Source organism: Sturnira hondurensis, unplaced genomic scaffold (assembly GCF_014824575.4).
Source record: "Sturnira hondurensis isolate 20B ecotype Veracruz unplaced genomic scaffold, ASM1482457v3 Scaffold0021354, whole genome shotgun sequence".
NCBI lineage: Eukaryota > Metazoa > Chordata > Mammalia > Chiroptera > Phyllostomidae > Sturnira > Sturnira hondurensis.
In genome coordinates, this window is record NW_028093985.1 from 701,099 (window position 1) to 723,154 (window position 22,056).

General features: G+C 44.7%; 1 protein-coding gene across 2 annotated transcripts in view; it reads left to right on the top strand.

Moving 5' to 3' along the window:
* Positions 1-20,504, top strand: part of MAP1B (microtubule associated protein 1B) — a 94,319-nt gene extending 73,815 nt beyond the window's left edge. For both annotated transcript variants that reach the window (XM_037032433.1, XM_037032434.1), the window contains 3 exons: positions 5,574-12,075; positions 14,985-15,223; positions 16,472-20,504. In XM_037032433.1, coding sequence (XP_036888328.1) covers positions 5,574-12,075; positions 14,985-15,223; positions 16,472-16,627 — 6,897 coding nt within the window. In that variant the 3' untranslated portion in view covers positions 16,628-20,504. The remainder of the gene's footprint in view (positions 1-5,573; positions 12,076-14,984; positions 15,224-16,471) is intronic.
* Positions 20,505-22,056: the final 1,552 nt, after the last annotated feature.

The window sequence follows — 22,056 nt, forward strand, 5'->3', positions numbered from 1 at the left end:
CCCCACCCAAATATTTTGAAGAAAGTGATGTCCAACACATGTGGGAAAGGATCTCTGGGGTTCGCCTGGTCAGACTAGATCAGTGGTGTCAGGTGCAGGGGTGGGCAAAAGAACGGGAGAATGTTGGGTCGAATTCGCCATTCTTTTCCTCTTGCCACAACCAGCCCAACTCAGCCTTTATCCCTTTGGCATCATGGACTTAGAAGAAGGGCTTCCACAGCTGAAATGGGTCAAAAATCGCTGGACACGGCCAACAGTTACCAGCCTTTTAGTGTTACGATTGCCTGTGGTTGCGTTGGAAGAAGGGTTTGGGTGCAGAATGACTCGGTAACCAAGGGACCTTAAAGGCCATTTAGTGTCCAGTTTTGTTCCTTTTGTCCAGTTCTTGATACGTGTTACCGGACAGGAGCCTGACCCTGAGCAGGACTGCCCAGGGCCAGTGGGAATGTGTGGGTTCTTGACTTTGTGTAGGAAAGACTTCACAGCATGAGTCCAGGTGACTGTGAGGTGTATGTTCATTAAAGCCGGGGGCCATAAAACAAGGAAGGGCTAGCCCAGAAGAAGCAACAGGAGAGCCAGGCTGGGCTGCCTTAGCCCACTGGGAAGTCAGAGAAAAGGGGCCTTTGGGGACAGGTTCAGGGGGTCAGCCTGGGACAAGCTGCCAGCTGCCCATTGCCTTAGAGTTTAGGTGAGATGTGCCCGTGGGGAAAGAAGTGGAGGAAGAAGAAGGGAAGGGGAATGGGGCAGGCTGCTGTCCGGAGGCAGAGCTCACGGAGGTCCATGTCTTGGGGCTTTTATTTCTCTTTTTGCAGGTGGGAATCTTTGGGGAGGGCTCAGGGGAGGGTTTCAGTAGAATATTCATCCGTTTTCCAGGTGTGCTCTTTGACCGTCATCGTGTCCCCTGATTGGTTGGTGACAGGGCAGGAAGTCTTTAGTCATTGTAGTTGGTTCTGGCATAATCTGATTTTGTTGCTTTTCTGGGCCTGGAGCTGAAATACAATTGAGGCCCAGATGTTACCTTCTAGATGCTATTTCCAGGGAGGAAAGGCCGGGGGAGGGGAGGTTACCCTGGGGGTGAGGTCCTTGCTTCCCCACTTGTGTCCCCTGCCTGGCCTTGGGAGGGGGGTGCCTGGTGACCATCTGCACCTGGCTGTAAGTTGCTCGGCCATTGGCCATCGTGTTCAGCTGTCTCAGTTTCCCTGTTATACTCACCGAGGAATTTTCCTAGCTTCTCACTATCCTGTCTCATTGCATACTCATCACTCTGAGAAATTAGAAAACAATTTTTGAAACACAAAAATGATGCATTTTTTGGATGAGAGTATCTTAAAACATGAATGTAAAAATAGCATTATCACTGCATTTTGAGCTTCAGGTTTTTGGGAGTCTTAGTCACTGGAGGTCATCTACAAAACTAGAATTTAGAGTTAAAACAGTCATCTGGCAAATGCATCCCTCCCTGAAATCCGAGGATGCTGAAATCACCATTTCCTGGGGACATTTTTTAGTCTTCCTGTTAGAAAAATTTTCCTTATTTGTCTCATTGTGTCTTCAAGGAAGAAATGTGATCTCTGTCCCACCTGACAGTGTCTTAGGTACCCTTCCCTAACGCTGCCAGCTTTTTTTCTTCTGGATTAATTATTTTTAGTTCCACCCACTGTTCTTCATAGACCAAGATATTAAAGCTTCCTTACATTCCCTGGTCACTGTCCGTCAGATGTGTTTTCATTGGTGGGAAGGGCAGAGGGAAGGGGGAAGGGAGAATTCAGTCTTGGCCGTGCTCTGGTGCTTTTGTTACCAGACATCGAGTTGGATGTGTGGGTCCAGGGCTCAGGGAACTAAGAGTTGGCTGGATATATTAATTCAGAAGCCATCATCAGCTTCCAAATTAATATATCCTATCATATTATTATAAATGAGAACACAGATGAAGTTATCTAGAAAGAGCAATGTATTAGGAGAGGAGAGGGTTCGGGTCTAGCATTTTGAGGTTAAGGCTAAGAAAAAGGAGCCAGCAAGGAGACTCGTTTCAATACATTTGTTTATGGTCTAGTTTCTCTAAAATGTCATGACTCACACTGGACACCAGACTTCAGGTTAGGATTGGGAAAACCAATGACTCCTATAGTTTTCATTACTGTGTTTTCTTAAATAAGTCTAAAAGTAACTTTCGACTAGTAGCATTCAACACTTAAGTATTGATGGAGAGAGGATGCAGGCTTTGAGGAGTTCTATAATTCACATAATTTGGGGCCTCCCTTTAAATAAAAGAAAACAAAATTATTAATACACAGCTAAGTGCAGGGCTTTGGGAGGCACCCGTGCCAGTGAGGGACCTTGAAGTTGAAGTTTCTTTAGCTTTATGATAAATCCATTTGACCATCAAATAAAATCCCTGAGTTTTTTCTATGGATGTTGTTAAGCTACATCTCCAAATCCTGCCTTTTACCCAGTTGGTTTACTGGGCCTCACATTTATCCTTTGAGAACATACTGTTAGATTTGCCTTAGCCATCATCACCCCAGTGTCCAGAGGTATTGTAAATGTCTTAATTTTGCTGTGCCTCTCGTTTTCATGCCATCACAGATTCGATAATCATGTCTTCGTTTGTCCAAAACCATAATTGAGCCCTGAGGCAGCCCACCATAGACCTCTTCCCAGGTTGACACTGAGCAGCACTGTGTTCCTGGCTTGTGACACACCCACCTATTTCTGCTATCACACTGTTCAGAGATCCTGCTCAATGTCTTGCCAAAACCCAGAGATAATGCGGTTTACTGTATTCCCGCATTAGCCAAGCAAGTAACCTAATCAAAAAAGGGAATGTAGTTAGTGAGCCGTGGCATAGAAATTCAAATCCTATTTCATTAATGTTATCTGCAGTAAAGCCATTTATTGCCCCTGTCTTCCCTCCTCTTCCAGTATGCCTGCATTTAATTAGAAAAATGAATCGACAAAAAAGGCTGTCTTTGCCCGGAGCAATATTTCTTCTATCTTTGTAAGAATGGGGGAGGGTAGCAATCCATGTGCTTGAGAAGTACGAGCAGGCTCAGGTCACTTCCCAAGTGCCCACTCCAGCAGGACAGTGCATATTGAATTGATCAAGGTCAGTGCCGTTCAGCAACCATCATGGAGCCGATGAGAGGTTGGGGAAACAGAGGTAGCCACGACGCAGAGATGGAGAAGATGTGTTTCCTCCTATTTAGGCACTTTGGTCTAATGGACTCTCATAGCTACCATTCAGGGTGATGATGATTTCCAAATGTGTTTAGAAGCCTCAGTTTCCAAATCTAAGACTGAGTCACAGATTTCCTTGCCACTGCTCCCTTGTTGGATCCTCCTTGTTGTTCTCATCTGTTCATTGAGTGAATGTTGATTAAGTGCCACTGCAGGCTGGACACTTGTAAGGGCCAGTCTGTGCCCTTGAGGTGCTCAGTCTCTAGGGTGTGTGTGGGAGGCCTGGAGACAGGCTTGGGTGGTTAAGTGGGGAAGTTTGTTTCCTCTTTAGCTTCAAGGCTGCAGTAGTTATTTCCCCTTCTCTACTGCTTTCACCTCTCCTTCTTGAAGGGCTTTTTGCAGCCTGTCCCTGCATTGTCTCATCCTGCACAGATTGCTGCTATTTATCTGGAGGGACCAGGTTTTCCCTCTCTGGAAAGAAACTTGTGCAGCAATGCTGACTTTTTTCTCTGTTTTCCCCATAAATCATAATTTTCCATTCATCAGCCTCCTTGCTATTTTTTATTACCCTTGACTTTCTCAGAATTCTCTGCAACCTTGTTTTCTTTTTGGGGTCATTTCCTTCATTTCATAAGAACTCTTTGGATACGGGTGGAAAGGTGGAAGTGGGGAGGTTTTCCTCTGGTCTTTTTACCTTCCCCTTGAACCTGGTGATTGTGCCTGTCACATGCAGAGCTGGTGGCTGACTATACACAATGGGATCACACGCTTGGCTGCCATGTGCCTCGGGGTGGGCTTTCAAAAATTAAAATAGACTAAAATTAAAAATTTCACTATTAAAAATTTGGCAGTTGAGTTGTCCTAGATTTCTTCTCCAAAACGTGTTATATAACATGAGTAGTTTACATTGAGAGAACCCTAATTGCGCTATAATGGTGGGATGAATGTCCATGCTAACTATGTACAACATACCACATTAAGTGGTCACGTTTGCTTTGGTCAGAAAATAATTTGAGCAACAACTACCCAAGGAAGGTTACTATTCACTTTACAGTTTTCTTAGTTTCCAAAATAGGTGATTCTTATCCCCTTTCTAGGAGATTGTCAAGTCCGAGGAAACAGTAAATCCCAAGATTTGTTATTTTGCTGTTTTGTGACTCTTCACATGAAACGTAGGACAAATAGGCGAACAAAACAAAAATGGCTGTGTGCCTGCAACCTCAGGTAGAAAATCTCAGATTCTATAGATGACCCTTAGCACATGCACTGGTAGCCTCAGAGTTTGATAACCGGAAGGTTGTATGAGACAGAGGAAACCACTCCAGAACTAGAAGTCGAGTGAAGACCCGCTGGCTCAGGGATGTCTGGACCACATGAAATCTTGGCTTTGCCACTTCATCCTTTATTGTCAGAAACGAAGTTCTTGTCAGTTGAATGTTCAGACTGATTTATGAGATTTGCTGCGACCAGAAGAAGACTGGAGTTGATGGCCTGATTCTTCCTCACTGTTTAGACCATGAAACACATGGCTGTGCTGTGGAGTGAGACAAAAACAGCATCGTCCACGGGCCGCAGTCTCTGTTTTGGTCCCAGTTTGCTCTTCTGCCTTCCCGTCTGATGGGAAGTACTAAACAGGGTATTGAAAAATGTCTGAGCCGAATTTTTTTTTCTGGTTTATGCTTGATTATTATGTCTTTTTGAAAAAATCTTATTTTTAAATTACAGTTTACATTCAATATTATTTTGTATTAGTTCAGGTGTACAGCAGAGTGCTTAGACACTCATATACTTTACAAAGTGCTCCCGCAATATTTTCAGTACCCAGCAGACAACATACATAGTTACTACAGTTTGGTCGACTCTACTTGCTATGCTTTATTTACATCCCTGTGGCTATTCTGTAGCTGCCCTTTTGTACTAAATTCCTTCACTGTATCAACCAGGCCTTTTGCCAGGCCCAGTGGAATAAAAGAAAAAATGTCATATCAGTGGTAAAATGACTCACATAGCCTTCCCCTGTGAGACAGTTTAATATTTTTTAAAGGGCATTTTTTGCATGGCAGGTACCTAGGGGTACCATTTAAAGTATTTCATAAGCGCTGTGGCACAGGCCCTGATCCTCCAAATGGCTGCTGGCTTAGACCAGAGTTCTGCAGTTCTCCTGCTGGACAAGAACAGAGGATGGAGAGGTGCTGGGGCGATGGCTGAGGTGTAAGGGAGTAGTGTGTGGGGTGGGAGGCAGTCAGGACAGAGGCTGTGCACCTGCCAGCATCTCTGAAATCAGCCCTTTGTGCATCCAGTGGTCCCATGATGCCTAGTGGTAGATGGAGGTGATGAATCAGTGATTACATTCACCTAAACCTTTTCTTTCTTTGTGATTATTTTTTAAATCCCAGATCGGGGAGTTACTGAGTACCACCCATCCTGCCAACAAAGCTAGTTTAACCCTCTTCTGCCCCGAAGAAGGGGACTGGAAGAACTCCAATCTTGACAGACACAACCTCCAAGACTTCATCAATATTAAACTCAACTCAGCTTCTATATTGCCAGAAATGGAAGGACTTTCCGAGTTTACCGAGTACCTCTCCGAATCCGTGGAAGTCCCCTCTCCCTTTGACATCCTGGAACCTCCCACATCGGGGGGGTTTCTAAAGCTCTCCAAGCCCTGTTGCTACATTTTTCCAGGAGGGAGAGGTGATTCTGCCTTGTTTGCGGTGAACGGATTCAATATGCTCATCAATGGAGGGTCAGAAAGAAAATCCTGCTTCTGGAAGCTCATCCGACACCTGGACCGAGTAGACTCTATCCTGCTCACACACATTGGGGACGACAACCTGCCCGGAATAAACAGCATGCTGCAGCGGAAGATTGCAGAGCTGGAGGAGGAACAGTCCCAGGGCTCGACCACCAACAGCGACTGGATGAAAAACCTCATCTCCCCTGACTTAGGAGTTGTGTTTCTCAATGTCCCAGAAAATCTGAAAAACCCAGAGCCAAACATCAAGATGAAGAGAAGCATAGAAGAGGCTTGCTTCACCCTCCAGTACCTAAACAAATTGTCCATGAAACCAGAACCACTATTCAGAAGTGTCGGCAATACCATTGATCCTGTCATTCTTTTCCAAAAAATGGGAGTTGGTAAACTTGAGATGTACGTGCTTAACCCAGTCAAGAGCAGCAAGGAAATGCAGTACTTTATACAGCAGTGGACTGGCACCAACAAAGATAAGGCTGACCTAATCCTGCCTAATGGTCAAGAAATAGATATTCCGATTTCCTACTTAACCTCTGTCTCATCGTTGATCGTGTGGCATCCAGCAAACCCTGCAGAGAAAATCATCCGAGTCCTGTTTCCTGGAAACAGCACCCAATACAATATTCTGGAAGGACTAGAGAAGCTCAAACATTTAGACTTCCTGAAACAGCCACTGGCCACCCAGAAGGATCTAACTGGCCAGGGGGCCACTCCTGCTCTGAAACAAGTAAAACTGAAACAGAGGGCTGATAGCCGAGAAAGTCTGAAACCAGCCACAAAAACACTTGCCAGCAAATCTTTGCGAAAGGAGTCTAAAGAAGAAACCCCTGAGGTCACAAAAGCCAACCACATAGAAAAGCCACCCAAGGTTGAAAGCAAAGAAAAAGTAATAGTGAAAAAAGACAAGCCAGTAAAAACAGAGAGCAAACCTCCAGTGGCAGAAAGGGAGACGCCCAGCAAAGAAGAACAGCCTCCAGTAAAAGCTGAGGGGCCTGAAAAGCAAGCCACAGACGTCAAACCCAAAGTCACCAAGGAGAAGATGGTGAAGAAGGAGACAAAAGCAAAGTCTGAAGAGAAGAAGGAGGAGAAGGAAAAGCCAAAGAAAGAACTGGCGAGAAAGGAGGACAAGACACCAATCAAGAAAGAGGAAAAACCAAAAAAGGAAGAGGTGAAGAAGGAAGTCAAAAAAGAAATCAAGAAAGAAGAGAAAAAAGAATCCAAGAAGGAGGTTAAGAAAGAAACACCACTGAAGGAAGCCAAGAAAGAAGTTAAGAAGGAAGACAAGAAGGAAATGAAAAAGGAAGAAAAAGAACCCAAAAAAGAAATTAAGAAGCTTCCTAAAGACACAAAGAAATCATCTACTCCTCTATCCGAAGCAAAAAAACCCGCTGCATTAAAACCAAAAGTACCCAAGAAGGAAGAGTCTGTGAAGAAAGATTCTGCTGCTGCTGGAAAGCCAAAGGAGAAGGGGAAAATTAAAGTCGTAAAGAAGGAAGGCAAGGCAACTGAGGCTGCAGCGGCAGCCATCGGCACCGTGGCCACCGCAGCAGCCACGGTGGCAGCAGCTGGAATAGCAGCCACTGGCCCCGCCAAAGAACTGGAAGCTGAGAGGTCCCTCATGTCATCCCCTGAGGATCTGACCAAGGACTTTGAAGAGCTAAAGGCTGAAGAGGTCGATGTAGCAAAAGACATTAAGCCTCAGCTGGAGCTGATTGAAGATGAAGAGAAACTGAAGGCATCTGAGCCCGTTGAAGCTTATGTCATCCAGAAAGAGACAGAAGTCATCAAAGGCCCTGCCGAGTCCCCGGATGAGGGAATCACCACCACTGAAGGGGAGGGTGAATGTGAGCAAACACCCGAGGAGCTGGAGCCAGCTGAGAAGCAGGGGGTGGACGACATTGAAAAATTTGAAGACGAAGGAGCAGGTTTTGAAGAATCTTCAGAGACCGGAGACTACGAAGAGAAGGCAGAAACTGAAGAGGCTGAGGAGCCAGAAGAGGATGGTGAGGAAAACATATGTGTGAGCACCTCCAAGCACAGCCTTGCGGAGGACGAGGAAAGTGCCAAGGCCGAGGCTGACGTGCACATCAAGGAGAAGAGGGAGTCTGTGGCCAGTGGCGATGACCGAGCGGAAGAAGACATGGATGAGGCAGTGGAGAGAGAAGCTGAACAGTCTGAGGAGGAGGGTGATGAAGAGGACAAAGCGGAGGATGCCAGAGAGGAAGAATATGAGCCTGAAAAGGCTGAAGCTGAAGACTACGTGATGGCTGTAGTGGACAAGGCTGCGGAGGCCATTGGTGCTGAGGATCAGTATGGATTCCTCACCACTTCACCCAAGCAACTGGGAGCCCAGTCTCCTGCCCGGGAACCTGCATCTTCAATTCATGACGAGACTTTACCTGGAGGCTCAGAAAGTGAGGCCACTGCTTCTGATGAGGAGAATCGAGAAGACCAGCCTGAAGAATTCACTGCCACCTCTGGCTACACTCAGTCCACCATCGAGATATCCAGTGAGCCCACCCCAATGGATGAGATGTCTACTCCTCGCGATGTGATGAGTGACGAGACCAACAATGAAGAGACAGAATCCCCATCTCAAGAATTTGTAAACATCACCAAATACGAGTCTTCGCTGTATTCTCAGGAATATGCCAAACCTGCTGTCACATCACTCAATGGGTTGTCGGAAGGGTCCAAAACAGATGCCACCGATGGGAAAGATTACAATGCTTCAGCCTCCACCATCTCACCCCCTTCATCCATGGAGGAAGACAAATTTGGCAAATCTGTGTTACGTGATGCTTACTGCACAGAAGAGAAAGACAGGAAAGCTAGTGCCACATTGGAGATCAAAGACGCTGTTGCAGCAGCTTCAGATGAAAAACTTAGTCCATCCAAGAGCCCATCCCTGAGTCCATCTCCACCATCACCCATAGAAAAGACCCCCCTGGGTGAACGCAGTGTGAACTTTTCTCTGACACCCAATGAGATTACAGTCTCAGCAAAGGCAGAAGCAGTCCCAGTGTCTCCTGAGGTGACCCAGGAAATAGTCGAGGAACATTGCGCAAGTCCTGAGGATAAGACCCTGGAAGTGGTGTCCCCATCTCAGTCTGTGACTGGCAGTGCCGGCCACACACCTTACTACCAATCTCCCACCGATGAGAAGTCTAGTCACCTCCCCACAGAAAAGTCATCAGCAGTTCCAGCAAGCTTCGAATTCAGTGAAGCCAAAGATGAGAATGAAAGGGCCTCCATAAGCCCCATGGATGAACCTGTTCCTGACTCGGAGTCTCCTATTGAAAAAGTTCTGTCTCCTCTGCGGAGCCCTCCCCTAATTGGATCCGAGTCTGCATATGAAAGTTTTCTAAGTGCTGACGACAAGGCTCCTGGTAGAGGAACCGAAAGCCCCTTTGAAGGAAAGAATGGAAAACAAGGCTTTCCAGACCAAATAAGCCCAGTTTCCGACATGGCTCCCACTGGTCTTTTCCAAGACAAACAGGAAGGGAAAAGCACAGACTTTATACCAATAAAGGAAGGATTTGGTCAACAAAAGAGAACTGACGATGTTGAAGCCATGAGTTCTCAGCCAGGACTGGCTTTAGATGAAAGGAAGTTGGGAGGAGATGTTTCTCCTACACAAATAGATGTCAGTCAGTTTGGATCTTTTAAAGAAGACACGAAGATGTCCATCTCCGAAGGTACCGTTTCCGACAAGTCGGCCACTCCTGTGGATGAAGGTGTAGCAGAGGACACGTACTCTCATATGGAGGGTGTGGCCTCAGTCTCCACAGCTTCCGTGGCTACGAGCTCATTTCCAGAGCCAACAACAGATGACGTGTCTCCTTCTCTGCATGCTGAGGTTGGCTCCCCACATTCCACAGAGGTAGACGACTCCCTTTCCGTGTCTGTCGTGCAAACGCCCACCACTTTCCAGGAAACAGAAATGTCTCCATCGAAAGAAGAATGCCCAAGACCAATGTCAATTTCTCCACCAGACTTCTCCCCTAAAACAGCCAAATCCAGGACACCGGTTCAAGATCATAGATCTGAACAATCCTCGATGTCTATTGAATTTGGTCAAGAATCCCCTGAGCACTCCCTTGCTATGGACTTTAGTCGACAGTCTCCAGATCACCCTACGATGGGTGCGAGTGCGCTTCACATCACTGAAAACGGGCCAACTGAGGTGGACTACAGTCCTTCTGACATGCAGGACTCCAGTTTATCACATAAGATACCGCCAATGGAGGAGCCATCCTACACCCAAGATAATGATCTTTCTGAGCTCATCTCAGTATCTCAGGTCGAGGCCTCCCCATCCACCTCTTCTGCACATACCCCTTCTCAGATAGCTTCTCCTCTCCAAGAAGATACTCTATCCGATGTTGTTCCTCCCAGAGATATATCCTTATATGCCTCACTCACCTCTGAAAAAGTGCGAAGTCTGGAAGGAGAGAAACTGTCACCAAAATCTGATATCTCTCCACTCACCCCAAGAGAGACGTCTCCTTTATATTCACCCAGTTTTTCAGATTCTACCTCTGCAGTCAAAGAGAACATAGCAGCTTGCCACACTTCCTCCGCTCTTCCACCAGAGGAAGGAGCATCCACAGAGCCCTATGGCTTTCGTGCCTCTATGCTATTTGATACAATGCAACACCATCTAGCCTTGAATAGAGATTTGACTGCATCTAGTATGGAGAAGGACAATGGAGGGAAGACACCTGGTGACTTTAGCTATGCCTATCAGAAGCCTGAGAAAACAACTCGGTCCCCAGAAGAAGAAGGTTATGACTATGAGTCCTATGAGAAGAGCACCCGGACCCCGGATGTTAGTGGCTATTATTATGAGAAGACAGAGAGGGCCACTAAATCCTCGTGCGACAGTGGCTACTCCTATGAGACCATTGAGAAAACCACCAAGACCCCTGAAGATGGTGGCTATGCCTATGAAATTACTGAAAAGACCACACGAACCCCCGAAGAGGGTGGGTACTCGTATGAGATACGTGAGAAGACGATAAGAACCCCCGAAGTGGGTGGTTACAGCTACGAAAAGACTGAGAGGTCTAGAAGACTGCTGGATGACATCAGCAATGGCTATGATGAATCTGACGAAGGTGGCCATGCTCTTGGGGACTCCAGCTACTCTTATGAGACCACGGAGAAAATTGCCAGTTTCCCCGAATCTGAAAGTTACACCTATGAGACTTCTACAAAAACGACACGAAGCCCCGATACTTCCACATACTGTTATGAGATTGCAGAAAAAATCACTAGAACCCCCCAGGGGTCTACATATTCCTATGAGTCTTCAGACCAGTGCTACACTGCAGAAAAGAAGTCCCCCTCGGAGGCTCGCCAAGATGTCGACTTATGCCTTGTGTCCTCCTGTGAATACAAACACCCCAAGACAGAGCTGTCACCCTCCTTCATCAATCCCAATCCTCTTGAGTGGTTTGCCAGTGAGGAGCCCACTGAAGAGTCCGAGAAGCCCCTCACCCAGTCCGGGGGAGCCCCACCGCCTCCCGGAGGTAAGCCACAGGGGCGACAGTGTGATGAAACCCCTCCCACCTCAGTCAGTGAGTCGGCCCCATCGCAGACTGACTCCGATGTTCCCCCAGAGACTGAAGAGTGCCCCTCCATCACGGCCGATGCGAACATCGACTCTGAAGATGAATCAGAAACGATCCCCACAGACAAAACTGTCACCTACAAACACATGGACCCACCTCCAGCCCCCATGCAGGACCGCAGCCCTTCTCCACGGCACCCTGACGTGTCCATGATGGACCCGGAGGCCTTGGCCATTGAGCAGAACCTGGGCAAAGCTCTGAAGAAAGACCTGAAAGAGAAGACCAAAACCAAAAAGCCAGGTACAAAGACCAAATCATCTTCACCTGTCAAAAAGAGCGATGGGAAGTCCAAGCCCTCTGCGGCTTCACCAAAACCAGGGGGCTTGAAAGAATCCTCAGATAAGGTGTCCAGAGTGGCTTCTCCCAAGAAGAAGGAATCTGTGGAAAAAGCAACAAAACCCACCGCCACACCCGAGGTCAAAGCTGCGCGTGGGGAAGAGAAAGACAAGGAGACCAAGAATGCCGCCAACGCCTCCACATCGAAATCGGTAAAGACTGCGACTGCAGGTAGGTGCCAGGGGCCGCCATCCACAACTGTCATACTTTTACCTGGAGCCTTTGGATTCCCATTCGCTTTGTCCTGGGAGGCTGAGAGGGCACACTTGGTGTTCTCCCTTCCTTTTAGCATTCTCTTCTGCGAAAAGGTTTCAGTCTCAGTTCAGTGTTGCCTGCAGATGTGGGGGTAGCTCAGCATATGGCCCAGAGCAGCTCTGATTCACCAGATGAGGTTCCTGGGTTGGCCCATTCTGCAACAGAGCAACTGCAGCCTTGTTCTAAATCTTCAGCACCAAGGAGGCATGTTTCAAGCTCCTTTGGAAGACTGTGTGGCAGTGGCTTTGGCCACGCCGACCCCACAATGAAGCTCAGGTGACATAGTCCACGAGCTCCCAGAGGCCTAGGGAGAGCCAGAGTTCCAAGCCAACCCTGGAATGACAACTGTAGGGCCCAAAATTTAGATTTCATTTCTTTAAATAAAATGTTTAAAAAAAAATTAGAACATTTTTAAATGAAAAATTATGACATTTTTAATTTTAAAGAAATTACCAGGCTAGAGCTACATCCCCATTAAAGGCAATGCTCTGTGGGTTTTTTTTTTTAAATTGGCCTACAAATACCGTAATTTGAGTTGTCCAGTGGGTACTCTGAACAAATTGAGAGAAGGGCATCGAAGCCTCTTCTCACACACCCTTAACCCACAGCCTCAGAACAGAGACTCAGAATCCTATTTCAGATGGAAACCACATTCATCAGGAGCAATGTCTCTAACTCTGGATCATTCCTGTTTCGGTCCCAATTCCCAGGCGTATCAAATCCTCAGCAGTGACTGGGGTTTTGGTGGAACAGGTCCCCGACGGCCCAGATTGGTTTCATTGCTTTAAACCAATCACAGGACTTTTCATGAATACATTTTACTTGCTTTATGTAGATATTCCACGATTTTAGACTACAGTTCATAAAATAATATGGATTGACCCAAATATATAAAGCAAAAGAAATAACTTAAATAAGGGAAATTTTGATAGATAAACCTCGGGACTCTCAAATTCAGTGCATTTTAGGAGGTATTACAACTGCAAAGTTTTACTGTGAGCAACATGGAAGACCAATGCCAAGACTCACTTCTCGTCAGATTTCCTTTTTTTACACGCAAGTGGAAAAGTCGGGTTCATGCTTAGACTTAATGGCACTTGGGAGAAAATATGAAATTCATTCAAACAGATAATAACCAACTGTAATTAGCTGCCCATCTTGCCAAACGTACACACTGTAGCCCACATAATTGATTTTTTAAACATTTTTGTCATTTGAAGAGAGAATTTTAAGGCAAAATGATAAATACAGATGAATTAATTTCAATGTACTTTGAAGATGCTTTTCCAATAAATTTCTTAAAAGACAGAATTGTACTATTAATTGCTTTTTAAAACAAAGCTGGGTTAACTTCTGGCAGTTTCCTCGGTTTATGCTCCTGTATGAGAGACACTCAGTTGGTGTTGATGGTAGTGGTTTAGTTTGCAAGGGAACATTGCAGGCATTTTTAATGATTAAGAACAACATAACTCACAAATTTCTACTGTAAGAGTTCTTGGGAGGCCTCCACGTGGATATCTGAGGGCTTTCAGCTTGGATTCATTCAAATGGCTGGTTAACCTATTTATAAATGAGTCAGTTGATCCAAATATTGGTTTGGCAGATTCTCATCAATCCCCCAAGCCCCTAAAAGTAAAGTGGACAGGTGAGGGAGTTCCAGTGAACTGGCTTTGACTCTGGGATGATGGTCTTTAAACATCCTATGGAGAAAGAAATAGGATTAGGTATACGAGATCTAGCTGGTACTTTATCATAAATGACTTAACAACAGTAGTCTCGAACCAACTGCACATTAGAATTATCTGGGGTGCTTTTAAAAGATGATGGTGCCCAGGCTCCCACCCCAACCCCATTAAGTCAGATGCTCTGGGATGTGGGGCCCGGGCATCAATATTAAGCATTAAGTACTAATAAGTTTTAGGGATTCTCATTATACAGCCAGTGTGAAGAACCACTGCCTTAGAATGCTAGCTTTATTAATGTTTCAAAAAGTTTAAACCTTCAACTGGAGCAAGTCAGAAAGCCAGCTCCCCAAACAGGGTGCCGGGAAACCTTAGGGGTAATCTGAATCTTTGCTTTGCCCAGGCTTTTCCTAATTTAGACTAGGGATCTGGCAACCAGGTGCCCCTCTCTGCAATGTGGTATGTCCTGGTTGGCTAGAGAGAAAGCGCAGTCTTTCGGAGCCTTCCTCTCACTCACATTTGGTGTCCAGCCTTGTCGAGCGAGAGGTGCTTCACCTTCAGCCTACTGTGCTGAGGAGAGAAAGCAGCCTTTCATCAGTGTGTGAGTGAGGTTAAGGTGCTGAAGGCCTTGGAAACCATACAAAATTGGGATCTGAATCAATTTCTAGGTCAAGTGTTAGGGCATAATACTCAGCTGGGAGCAACATTGCTCTCAAATGAGATCCTAACGTGGATTACTAACATTGCTTAGCTGTGGTTTACCAAGTGCAGATGCTTCCATTTGACTTTTAAAATCTGTTTCTTGCATCACTTTTCAAATTAAGATGCATATTAGTTGCTCCCTAGGAGTATTATTGTTATCTAGTTCTATCTTTTGGAAAGGCCTTAAAACTCTTCTTACTTCCTAATGGGTTGGTTGTCCACAGAGGGAAACCAACCACTCCCCCTGCTGCTGGTGAGATGGCAAATGCTACATCTTCTCAGTCGCGGTGTGAAATGCCCCCCACCAGAGAGAGGGAAGTGCGCTGTCTCTCCTTTGCAAGTCCCGTGGACCTTCCTACGGATGAATAGGGAGGTAGTACTGGAGCTGGGTGTCTGTCCACATTCCTGTGACCTTGGCTTTCTCTTTGTTCATTACCAAAGGATCAGGAACCACCAAGACGACCAAACCCTCAGCTGTGCCTCCTGGCCCCCCTGTGTACTTGGACCTGTGCTATATTCCCAACCACAGCAATAGTAAGAATGTCGATGTTGAATTTTTCAAGAGAGTGAGGTCGTCCTACTATGTGGTGAGTGGGAATGACCCCGCTGCTGAGGAGCCCAGCCGGGCTGTCCTGGATGCCTTGTTGGAAGGGAAGGCCCAGTGGGGCAGCAACATGCAGGTAAGCACTCCAACACCGTATCTGCACTGCATGGGGGAGGGGGGCGTGCCCATAGGGGGAGGCAGGAATTGTGTTTCCAGAGGCAACATTGTGCTTGTGCATCTACATGAGGTGCCCGAGGGCCTGTCACACATGAAATACCACGAGGACAAAGTGGATTTCACACACAGAAGATAGCCTAAAATGTTATTCTTGGTACTAATAACAACCATGGCCTGGGAGGAAAGCCACTGTACCACCCTCAGGCAGCCCAAGATTACCTGCCCTTCCTGCTAATGTATCAAGAGTAAGTGTGTATGAGTGAAAGTACACACTTACTCTTGACAATATGCAGGAAGGGCCTATGAAATACGAAAGCTCTCGTATTTCTATATGAGAGCTACTAAGGGATAGCCTTTACTCCTTTTTGTTTCACGAATACACCAAAGCTAGTGGCCATTTAGATACTAACTGTCCATTTGGAATTCTACAGGAGGGGCATCACTGAAGATGGTCCCCAAGAGGATATCTCCAACTCACAAACATGACAGGCCACCAGCCACTCATTATTACTTGGGCTGTGATCTTTGCTTATCTAAGTTCTGTGTGTCTGCAGAGTCACCTAGTAAACTGTATTTGCGTAACACTAACTAGAATGACTCGTTAATCATGTGAAATCTTACAAGAAGCCCCAAGGGACTCTTAATGAATACTGGATGGAATTTTTACCATTCAAGCCAGTACCCACCCACCCATCCACCCCAACCCTCTATCCCTAACCACATGCACAAATTAAAGCTACAGATCTGTGCTCAGGACAGAATGTGAATCTCACATACTAGAGAGCTGTGAGGTGCATTAATAACCAGAGCTCTTTGGGTCAAATATGCAGTGTCCTTGGTGCAAAATGTACCAGGCGGGTTAAAGAAAATACAAGAAATTCCACCTGAACTGAGACACTTCTGTTAAAACTAAAGCAAGACTGAACTGACGGTGAATATAGATGAACCAATCGACTAGTCATTAGTTGTTTCTGGTTCAGTCTTCAACCTGCCCCATCAAGGAACTTGATTTTTTTTTTGCAGCTTTATTTTGGTTCCCAGAAATTATAAGTTGAAGAAAAGTTCTATGCATTTTTTGAGAAAAAGAGAAATTTTCCTTTCTTTACTCTTCTTTCTAATTGTCTAATTAATACCCTATTGGTGTTCTTTTTTTTTTTTCATCTGATTTCTGGTTCTGCCCTCAAACAGCTATTTTTTGCCCCTACAGGTGACCCTGATCCCGACTCATGACTCAGAGGTTATGAGGGAATGGTACCAGGAGACCCACGAGAAACAGCAAGACCTGAACATCATGGTCTTAGCAAGCAGCAGCACTGTGGTTATGCAAGATGAATCCTTCCCTGCATGCAAGATCGAACTGTAAAGACCAAGGCCAGCCACACCACAGGCTTCGAACTTTATTTCCAGAAATTCTTCAATTTGAAACTACCTTTTCTAAAAAGTCAATTAGTCTAAGTCGCTGAACTGTCACCTGCCAAATGCTATACTCTGTCATGGTGGTGCGAGTCACTAATATTTCTCAGTTTTTGCTGATTGCTAAGGGAAGTAACAGCATTCCCACAATAGGGTTCAAATTACTGCAAAATGACCTACCCCAGTTCATCTCTGCTGATTATTTGGAAAACAAGCACTAGCAAACCCAACTGACTTCTGCTAGGTAGAGACATTTGTCTTATAGAGAAAGAGAGAGAAAGCAAGAGAGAGAGAGAGAGACAGAGAGAGTGCGCGCACAAAGAGGGAGAACACAGGAGAGAGAGAGAGAGAGAGAGAGAGAATGAAAAGGAAGACGAATGCAAAAGAAGGAGATGTAATGGTAGAGAGCGCTGGTGAGATACCCAGAGAGAAAAGGAGAGAACAGGGTGGGGTAAGGAAGAGAAAAAAACAATAATTTGGGCTGCATTTTCTCAGCCAGTCTGTATTCTGTAGTCCACATAGGCAAAGCTTTCAACTGGTGTCAGTCTGAGTCATCAAAAAGGGTCTTCATTTTCTAAAACAAATTGCCTGGAAGAACACAAAAAGAACAAAACTTGTTATGAGGGCATGTGAGATTTTCACGCCTTAATTAAGCGCCCTCAGTGTGAAGGCTGCACACTGACATATAACATAGTGAGTGTAGGCTGGACACGCTAGTGGTTTGAACCCCATTCGGAACTCTCAGACTCTTAAACACACGAGTAGGTTGATCTAAGGCATGCTCCCAGCATCTGTGCACCCAGTTAGCCCACTCTGAGTCAATTAACCTGCATGCGGAAACACCCAAGTCCACCCCAATCAACAAGCAAATACCAAAGCAGTTGGGAGTACATACGGTAGACAATTTGCCTTAGAAAGTGACTTGAATGTACAAAGATTCTTGATGCACTTATTATTTTTAAATGTGAGACAGCAAGTTTATAAAACATCCATGTAGGATTATAGCTACTCCAGTTACAGGAGCATGTGTGTGCGCGTGTGGGGTACTAGAAGCCAACCTGAAGGGTGCAACGGTTTGATGCTGGGTCATGCCTGTGGAGTGCCACCTCGGTGCCCGTCTGGCCCCTCAGCCAAACAAGTTGAGCCTTTCATAGCTTCTTCACTACTGCAAGTTCGAGATTGAAATGGCTTCTATGATCAGAACTGGGAAAACAGTGAATCATATGGTGGAAGAGGTTCTCAGCAAGTGTACAGTATTTACCTTCCTTTGTCTTACATTGGCTTTTTTTAAATTTTCCATTAATTTCAGTATAATTATGGGAACAAGTGTACAGAGAATTTTTTTTTTAGATTTGTCAGAACTTTTCATAGATGAACTTTTTAACAAATGTTTTCATTTGCAGGAAAATGCAAAGAAAATTTTCAAGTGACAGTTTTTTTTTAAGTGTTTCGTAAGACAAAAAATGCATAATGTTTTTTGAAGTTCTGGTGAGATTGAAGTCTGATAATGCAGTAATAATATTTATTAAAACCCATAACTACCAGGAATAGTGACTGATACCTCCCACCCCTTGATTCCCATAATGTAAAAATCTGAGCATGTGCTATCTGAGAGTGCGGGAGAATGGCGTGGTAGGCTACTTTTCCAGGCCTGTACATTACCCAGTGATATCCTACATTCTTCTTTCAAGATCTTCAACCATGAGGTAAAAGGGCCAAGACAAGTTCAAAGAACCCTAGCGAAAATTTGCTTTGGAATTTCTTTCCCAGAAAAAAAATAAAAGAAATAATACATTGAAAGCAAATGAATTCCCAACTCCTACTGTTCATCATGTAGAGTTCAGATACCATTTCCATCATTGTCATCACTGAACTGTGAGTCTGAGAAGCCAGATCGTGATTCAAAATTTATGTCCAGTTGCAAGCTACCGATCAGTGCGCCCGGTGTTCAGATGTGGCGAACTTCTCAGTGACGACTGTGCTGTGCTGTCACGTCCCGTTTCCTGCAGACTAAGACCTACGGAGTAGTGAACAATGACCTCATTTTATTTTCTGTGTTAGTTATTTATTTCAAAGTTAACATTTTAGTTTATTTTTGTCTGATAAGGTGTATGTTTTGCACTGCTAACTACTATGAGGGTTTAACCAACGCTTCTTTGGGGTCCCTTCACTGAGGACCTATGCAGTCTACTTAATGCTGTGAATTACATTTTCAAATGTTTAATTTTTTTAAAAAATTAATATTCTATTTTTTTAGGTTTCTCTAGAAATCCAGCTTTTATTTATTACCCCATTTTTTTCAAGTCCTTAAGAACAACATTTTGATTAAGGGTACAAAAAATTATCACGTGATGGAAAAGTCATTGTGACAACATTGAATTTCACTGAGTATAAACTTGTCTACTTCAAACTTATTTAATTAGACAACCTAAGATACCCAAGATAATTATCTAATGATTGGTTGTTGAGTTAGCCTACATAATACATGGGAAGGGAAACAGATTTCCAATCTTCTTGCCAAATCCAGACCTCTGGTTGATTTTTCTTTGATAGAAGATGAAATTATTCTCCAATTTCTCAAATGCAATTTATTTAACATGTATATTCTTTTGCTTTTAAAAAAATGCAAACATTTTAGGAGAATTACAGCCAGTCTTCAATTATAATGATTCTACCCCACTTCTTTCTTTCTTTTTTCTTTTCTTTCTTTCCTTCCTTTCTCTCTTTCTTTTTCTTTCTTTTGGATTTAATGGGGAAAAAATACAAAAGCTGTTACTGGTCAGCTGGCTCTTTTTCCTATGAACTGTATCAGTACTCTTCCCCATCCATTGTTCTTGGCGATGACCACAGAGCCTGAGGGTACCAGGAAAACCAATATTTGCATTACAGGTTGTTCCTGATCTTCCAGAAACCTTTTCTACCTGGGTGACTAACCTAATTTTGCTAGTTTCATAAACACACAATTAGTTTAATAACAGCCATCACAATTGTACTGTGTGCATTCATGGTGAGAGCTAAAGATTAGCACAGACTTCGAGGAGCTGTATTCATACCGGTTACTTAATCCAATTGCATAGATTGAATATTTGAGTGGAAAGATTTTACACTCTGTTTAAGTGATGGGATTCCATCAAGATAGCATTCATGATCATGACCTTTTTGGTAGTATTCTTAAGCAAAATTCTACAGAGACTAAATGTTAGAGATTATCCTCCATTTTCAATTTGAACTAATTCTCTCCCCTATCTCAAACCCAACCCTTGTGCATGCTTTCTCAGTCTTGTGGTGGGACTGGGTACAATGACTAACCTCCCCCCTCCCCAAATGCCATTTCCATGGAGTTAAAAAATTTTTTTTCTTAACCTTACATATCATAGTGAATGGTTTCCCCAGTGTATATGAATGTTTTAAGTGTCTCCAATAGCTTATGCAGTTTAGGAGCTTTTCAATACTCATTTAATAAGATTAAATCATTTGCTAATTGGAAATTTTGCCACCTTCCATTTTTCCTCTGTTACCAAATTCCAGCTCTCAGGAGCTGTTCTGTGATTCTGAAATTGCCGCTCTTAGTCACAGGAGGGTCTTGCTCAGTGATGATATTGTGAGTTAGATTAATAACCTTTTCATTTTTGTGTGCTCGGATTTAGAAGAAAAGATCCTGTTTCCATTTGAAAGGAACTGTAAGCTTTTCTCTTCTAGCCAACTGAACAACACACCAAAAACAGCCTAGGGATGAGCATGTCTTCGAAAGCAGTTAGGTTACTCACCTGGTATTAAAAATGATTTACTGTTTTAAAATTCTGTGACTTCCTTAAGTTGATTTAAAAGGCAACATCAAAAAACTGAAAAGGGGAAAAACTAGCTTCTCTGCACTCGTTTGGAGCTCCCCAAGTAGGAACCATCGAGACGAGATGTCAAGACCAGGTTGCCTCGTCCAGAACACCCTGCAGCCGTCCGAGTGCGCTCACCACGCTGAATGCAGCCTTCTCTTTCCAGCCCTGGAAAGAAGTGGCCTTGAGCCCAGCAGAGAGGCACTTCCCACTCCTCTCTCTTGTTCTGAATGGTGTTTGTGTCAGTCTGCAGCTGTGTATGGTATTATGTCTTATAATCCTGCATCACTTCTATCCTATCCAGTCATATCTAATGTAGACAATTAGTTTCCAGTGAAAGTAATATGTAGTGCTTTTATGATATTTGTGTGCAATATCCCCTCTTCCATTGAGGATATTTGGTGTAAAAGAAAAAAAAAAACTCAGTTCCACAATAAAATACAAAAGTGGCAAAAGTTCATGTATGTGCTGTCTTATGTTTTGTGTTACTGAGTTGGGCTCATCAGGAGTGGTGATTTGCCACCTGTGGGGTACAGGGGAAGCAGCAAACCTTGGAGAGGGTCCTGGTGCTATTTCTCTAACTGCTACTTTGTATAACGAAGCTCTAGAGGGTGTTGGGGTCTTAGGACAGAAACTGGGAAGTGAGGGAAAGAGACGGTTAATGTTGCTTAAAAAGAAAAATAATATGTACCAGACTGGTTGGAGGGGCGGTATTGGAAGGGTTTCCTACATGAACCACAATATGAACCCCAAACCTGGTGTTCCAACGAACTCTGCCACACCTGCTGCATGACCTCTGTCACTTCATCCCCATCTCCAGTTTCTAAAATGAGAGGATTTGACTACATAGATGGTCACTCTGGGTGGTCCCTCCCAAGGCTGACTTGGGCTCTATAAAGCCATCACACGCAGGGGTTTCAACCACTATCTTTTCTCTTGGGGTCTCTTGCTCGGGGTCTCTTGCTCTATATAAGTAACGTAGTATTCTGTGGATTTGACTGACACCCAGGAACTAAAAAAGCTGTTTCGGAAAAGTGATTATAAATAAAGTATCTGAAAAAAGGAGAAATTACTCTTAGTCTCAAATGACTGTACCTTTATTTATACCCAGCAGTGGGCAATGCTGTGAGGACTTAAAGGTGAACAAGCGCAAGTACAGCCGACGTTGGGGTGACAGGGACTCCCAAAATTCGAGGGTAAGCTTTGGTGACCGTAGAAAAAACTCCAGAAGTGATGTCTAAGCTGAGATCTGGCATGTGTGTGTGTGTTGGACAGAAAGCAAATCCGAGGCAGAGGGAACAGCTTACACGGAAGCTCAGTGGAGAGTAGGATCGGCCTGCCTGGGGCCCAGAGAGCTCAGAACGGCAGGGTGTAGAGTGGGAGGCCTGATGTCTGGATTCCCTCTGGCTGCAGAAAACGTCCCCACAAAGTGCTCAGTAGAGACCCCCAGGATGCGGCCTGGCTGTCTTCAGAGGTCATCCTTGGGCCTCTAAAGGCCAGTGCATCCTGTCCTGAGTCAATGACATTCTTTTGTCACACACACTCCTTT